The 5,881-nt window shown below is 58.7% G+C and overlaps 1 protein-coding gene across 1 annotated transcript in view; it reads left to right on the top strand.

Annotated features, from left to right (window-relative positions):
• Window positions 1-5,569, top strand: part of MTSS1L (MTSS1L, I-BAR domain containing) — an 11,946-nt gene extending 6,377 nt beyond the window's left edge. The window contains exons 6-14 of the mRNA XM_021408881.1: window positions 237-320; window positions 728-885; window positions 966-1,073; window positions 1,148-1,245; window positions 1,637-1,847; window positions 2,297-2,371; window positions 2,605-2,781; window positions 2,853-3,018; window positions 4,370-5,569. Coding sequence (XP_021264556.1) covers window positions 237-320; window positions 728-885; window positions 966-1,073; window positions 1,148-1,245; window positions 1,637-1,847; window positions 2,297-2,371; window positions 2,605-2,781; window positions 2,853-3,018; window positions 4,370-5,124 — 1,832 coding nt within the window. The 3' untranslated portion in view covers window positions 5,125-5,569. The remainder of the gene's footprint in view (window positions 1-236; window positions 321-727; window positions 886-965; window positions 1,074-1,147; window positions 1,246-1,636; window positions 1,848-2,296; window positions 2,372-2,604; window positions 2,782-2,852; window positions 3,019-4,369) is intronic.

Consider the following 5,881-nt stretch of genomic DNA (forward strand, 5'->3'; position numbering starts at 1 on the left):
ATGGGATGGGATGGGATGGGATGGGATGGGATGGGATGGGTTGGGATGGGATGGGATGGGATGGGATGGGATGGGATGGGATGGGATGGGATGGAATAGAATGGGACATGATGGGGTGGAATGGAATGAGACATGACATGATGGGACGGGATGGGACTGGATGGGACTGGACAGGACAGATCTGTGCCAGGAGGGATGCTTGGGTCCCACCCCATCACAGTGCCCTGTGCCCACAGAGTACAAGCGAGCCCGCCACGAGATCAAGAAGAAATCCTCCGACACACTCAAGCTGCAGAAGAAGGCTCGTAAGGGTCAGCTGGGTGAGGGTTTGGGGTTGGGGCACGGGGGGACCTCGGCTGTCGTTTCACACGTTCTCTCTCTGTCTCCTTCTCTTTTCCTCCCCTCCACATCCTTCCCGCAGAGCTGCTGGGTAAGTGAAGCGCTGCCCCCGCCCCGGCCCCTCTCTGCTTCCTTATCTGTGTCTCCCCTTGGGACTGGGTGAAGCCAAACCCTACCCCATCCCCAGGCTCCCCCTTTGCTGAGGGCTGTCCGTCCGTCTGTCTGTCTGTCTGTCCATCCGTCCATCCATCCAGCCCTGCTTTTAGCCTAGCTCAGCTCACGGCCCCTCGGTGACATCCCCATCCGTGGGGACAGCACCCCATCCATCCGCAGCTCATAGGGGCTCGTCCGTGGGGATATGGGACTGACATCACCGCGTCCCCCGCAGGGAAAGGGGACCTGCAGCCCCAGCTGGACAACGCGCTGCAGGACGTCAACGACATGTACCTGCTGCTGGAGGAGACAGAGAAGCAGGCGGTGCGCAAGGCACTCATCGAGGAGCGGGGCCGCTTCTGCACCTTCATCACCTTCCTGCAGCCCGTGGTGGTGAGCCCTGGGGTCCCGCAGGGGTTCTGGGGTCCCCATGTAACCTGGGGGCTGACGCTGTCTCACTTGTCCGGCCACAGAACGGGGAGCTCACCATGTTGGGGGAGATCACCCACCTGCAGGGCATCATCGACGACCTGGTGGTGCTCACCGCCGAGCCCCACAAGCTGCCTCCTGCCAGCGAGCAGGTCAGTGCGCGGGGTTCTAGGGGTTATGGGGGGGCAAGTGCTACATGGGGGGCTCCAACCGCTCCTTGCCACAGGTGATCAAGGACCTGAAGGGCTCTGACTACAGTTGGTCCTACCAGACCCCTCCATCATCACCCAGCAGCTCTAGCTCCCGCAAATCAAGCATGTGCAGGTGCGTCGTCCACCCTGAAGATGAATGGTGGCCTTCACGTCCCCAGTAGCACAGAGGAACTGGTCTCGGGGCAGGAAGAAGGATGGGGAGGGGGCCATTGGGGTGGAGATATAGCGGTATGGGGATGGGTTGGGTGGCCAAGTGCATGCCCCCTCCTTGGGTTCTGGGGGAGATGCAGGGTGCATGGAGCTCACCAGCATGTCCCCTGTCCCTGGGGTTGACACCCTTGTTCCTTGTTTCCCCAGCCATGCTCTGTCCCTGACTGGGGTGATGGGGATGCACTGCTTGCACTGTCCCCATGGACTCACGTGCCAAACCTGTGTCTCAAACTGTCCTTTCCTTCCTTTGTCCTCCTGCTGCCCCTCTCCCCGTGCCCCGTGTGCCCCCCCAGCAGCGTCAGCAGTGCCAAGGGTGGCCTCCCGTGGCCCGGGGGGGCTCAGACCTGCTCACCCAGCTCCACCTATCGCTACCGCAGCCTGGCCCAACCGGCCAGCGCCGGCACGCGCCTCTCCAGCGTCTCCTCGCACGACTCCGGCTTCATCTCCCAGGATGCCGCCTACTCCAAACCGCCCTCCCCGATGCCCTCAGACATCACCAGCCAGGTACAGGGGTCACAGAGGGGGACGATGCTCCTGGGCCTCAGTTTTCCCATCTGTAGAGTGGGCGCAGTTCACCAGCGGGTACTTCCAGGCGTCACAGGAGATAAACACTGGGGAGTGCCTGCCCCACTCGGAGGCAGCACCATGGGCCATGCTGCAGAAGGACAGAGAAGCCCCATTTGTGCCTCACCACTGTAGACTGGGCACAGTTCTGACCCCCATAGCAAGAAAACAGACTGTTTCCAAATTGTGGCAACCTTTTAATGAGCCAATTGCTAGCATCCCCAGAGAAGTGCTTTCCCCTCACCCTGCCACCTCCCTGGTACCAAGGATGCTCCAGGGCCCCAGGGTGGTGCTGATGCTGCCAGAGGTGCAGCCGCATGGTGCCAGCTCACCGGCTCTGTTCTCTCCTTCTTCATTCTCTGCTGTTCCTGGACCGTGCGGCATGGCAGAAGTCCTCCAGCTCGGCGTCCTCAGAGGCCTCGGAGACGTGCCAGTCGGTCAGCGAGTGCAGCTCCCCCACCTCGGTGAGTCCTTACTCTGCCAGAGCAAAACGGTGGAGACTTCACCATCTTCCTCTTCCTCTCCTCCCCAAGATGGGAACCCCCAGGCGTTCCCCCATGGGGCAGAGCATCCCAGGTTGGTGCCACCCCCAGCTTGAAGGACAAGGTGCTGAAAGGTTCCCAGCTTAGGCATGGACCTCCCTATTCCCCACACCTCGTTTTCCCCCGAATCATCCCTGGTGCCTTGCTGCTTGCAGGATTGGTCCAAGGCCAGCCCCTATGACCAGCCCGTGGTCAGCACCATACAGCGGCGGAAGGACCGCGTGGAGCACCTGCGGGAAGCCGAGATGGGCTCAGCCACTGGCATGTACCCAGCCATGGGCAGTGAGGATGCCCCCAGGCCTCGAATGTCACCGGCCACCATTGCAGCCAAGGTAGTGGTCATGGGGATGAGCGGTGGGCTCCTAGGGATGCCTTAGGATGCTGACAATCCTTGACCCCACAGCATGGCGAGGAGGTGTCCCCTGCCGCCAGCGACCTGGCCATGGTGCTGACACGGGGGCTGAGCCTGGAGCACCAGAAGAGCAGCCGGGACTCACTGCAGTACTCCAGCGGCTACAGCACGCAGACCACCACCCCATCCTGCTCCGAGGACACCATCCCTTCCCAAGGTACTCAGTGGGGCATCCCACAGCTTCACCCAGTCAATGAGATGGGACAGAGACAGCTTTCCATGGCACCACTGACACCCATGGGTGTTGAGCTGATGCCTTCCCCACATCGTATATACCCACAGCAGCAGCTCTGCTCCCACCCAGGCATTCAATTCCCAATGCAAAGCATTTCACATTTTCCAAGTGAGCGTGTGTCAATCCCGCTGACCCTGCACAGGATGGGTTGTTGAAGGGTTGGGGTGCGTTGCATGCTCATTGGGATTACAGCCTAGAGAGGGAAGCTGTGGGCTGGTGGCCACAAGGGTGAACTGCTGGTGTAGGATCAGGCTGTGGCTGCGGGTTTAGGGCTGGTGCTGGGCAGATTGGGATGTGTGTGTTGGGATCTCGGTGTGCGTAGTGTCATGGCACATGGTATAGGAAACAACAGGTTGTACTGAGCGTTGTGTGGGGGTGATGGTGTGGTGCAACGGTGGTGATGATGGCTGGTGGTTGGGATGGGACAAAGTGGTGTGGTGGGAGGCCAAGGAACCACTGAGACATTTGGGGTTGGGTTGGCTGTGAGCACGTTGTGATGACAGTGGTTGGGGTGGCTGTGATTGCGTTGCAGTGGGGATGCTTGGGGTTAGCTGTGATTGTGAGATGGTTGAGCCCAATTGTCATGGTCACGACTGAGTCTGTAATCACATTTTGGTGGCATTGTTTGGGTCTGGTTGTGGTCAAGTTGCAGTGGTTGGGTTTGCAATTACAGGATGGCAATGGCTGGGGCTGGTTGGGGCCTTCAGGGAGTGGTGAGGCACTGGCACAGGATGCCCAGGAAGCTGTGGGTGCTCCATCCCTGGAGGTGCTCAGGACCAGGCTGGATGGGGCTTTGGGCATCTGGTCCATTGTAGGTGCCCCTGATCATGGCAGGGGGATGGAATTGGGTGGTCTTTAAGGTTTCTTGCAACCCAAACCTTTCTTTGGTGTTGTGATTCTATGACAACTCTGGCTGTGGTCACCTTGCGATGGGGTTGGTTGGGTTTGCTTGTGCTCACGTGGTGGCATCAGCACTTGGGGCTGGCTGCGGTCATGTCACAGTGACAATCATTGGGGTTGGTTGTGATGGTGTTAGCCTGGTGGTGACTGCTCTGCAGTGGTGATGGTTGCCTTTGAATGCTGATATGTTGGGATGGCAATGATCAGTACTGGTTGTGCTGGCATTGCAATGGTGCCAGCTGGATTTGGCGGTGACCATACTCTGACAGTGGTGCTTGGGACTGGCCACAATGGTGTTTGAAGGCTGCAATTGGGCTTGGCAGCTTTGTCAGGCCTCCCATCACCTTCTTGGCTAACGCTGCATCATCCCCAGGTTCTGACTACGACTGCTACTCGGTGAACGGCGACATGGAGTGCGACCCTCAGAGCGACTTCGACAAGTCCTCAACCATCCCTCGCAACAGCAACATTGCCCAGAACTACCGCCGTATGATCCAGACCAAGCGGCCCGCCTCCACCGCCGGGCTGCCCAGCGGCACCAACCTGCCGGCCGGCAGCACCCCGGGGGTGGCCACCATCCGCCGCACGCCCTCCACCAAACCCTCGGTCCGCCGTACCCTCTCCAACGCTGGCCCCATCCCCATCCGCCCGCCCATCGTCCCCGTCAAGACCCCAACGGTGCCCGATTCACCCGTCTACGCCGGCCCGGCGCGGGTGGGCAGCGAGGAGTGCGTGTTTTACGCCGAGGATGCCTCACCCAACCCAATGGATTTTGCCAAAGCGTCGCCCAAACGCTTGAGCCTCCCCAACGCGGCCTGGGGCGGCGGCGTGGCCGAGATCTCCGTCTATGCCGGCGCGGCGCATCCGATGGCCGCCGATGAAGAGGAGGACCAGCAGCTGGCTGCCAACCGGCACAGCTTGGTGGAGAAGATCGGCGAGCTGGTCGCTGGTGCCCACGCTCTGGGGGAAGGCCAATTCCCCTTCCCCACCGCGCTGGAGGAGACCCCCGTGCCGCCCCCCGCGCCTGCCATGGACCCCCCGGCCGAAGACATGCTGGTGGCCATCCGGCGCGGCGTGCGCCTGCGCAGGACCGTCACCAACGACAGGTCGGCCCCGCGGATATCGTGATGACGCCCAGGGGGACGCGGGGACGACGGACGACGGGGCGGGCGAGGCCGGGACCCCGGGGTGCACGGGACCCCCGGCTGCAGCGGGCACGGCCCCCATGTGTCCTCACACTCGTGATCGCTTTCTGTTGTTCTTTCTTCTCCTCTTTTTCTTCCCTTCCTCCCCTTTTTGATTTCTTCCGTTCGTTCAATTGTGCACTCTTTTCTCGTGCTCTTTACCTGTGCTCTCTCCATTCCCTTCTGGCTCTCTTCTCTCCGTCCCTCCCTCTCCACTCTCTCTAAGCTCTCTGCTCTATCCGTCCTTGAGCTCTTTCTCACCCCCTCCATCATCTCCTTCACCTTACTTTACTCTCTTCTTCTTACTCTCCTTCTTTCCCTCCTCTTTTCCTCCTTCCTCTTTTCCTCCTTCCTCTTTTCCTCCTTTTTTCCTTCCCTTTTCCTCCTCTTTTCCCTCTTTGTCCTTTTCACTTTTTCTCCATTTCTTTCTCCTTTATTTCTCTTTTTTTCTCTCTCCTTTTTTCTTTTTCTCCTTTTCTTTCTCCATTTCTTTTTCTCATTTATTTATTTCTCTATTTCTTTCTCCTTTTTCTTTCTTTCTCCTTTTTCTTTCTCTTTTTTCTCTTTTTCTTCCTTTCTTTCGTCCTCTTCCTTTCTTTCTTCCTTTCTTCCTTTCTTTCTTTCTTTCTTTCTTTCTTTCTTTCTTTCTTTCTTTCTTTCTTTCTTTCTTTCTTTCTTTCTTTCTTTCTTTCTTTCTTTCT

This window comes from Numida meleagris, chromosome 10 (genome assembly GCF_002078875.1).
Source record: "Numida meleagris isolate 19003 breed g44 Domestic line chromosome 10, NumMel1.0, whole genome shotgun sequence".
In the NCBI taxonomy this organism is placed as follows: domain Eukaryota; kingdom Metazoa; phylum Chordata; class Aves; order Galliformes; family Numididae; genus Numida; species Numida meleagris.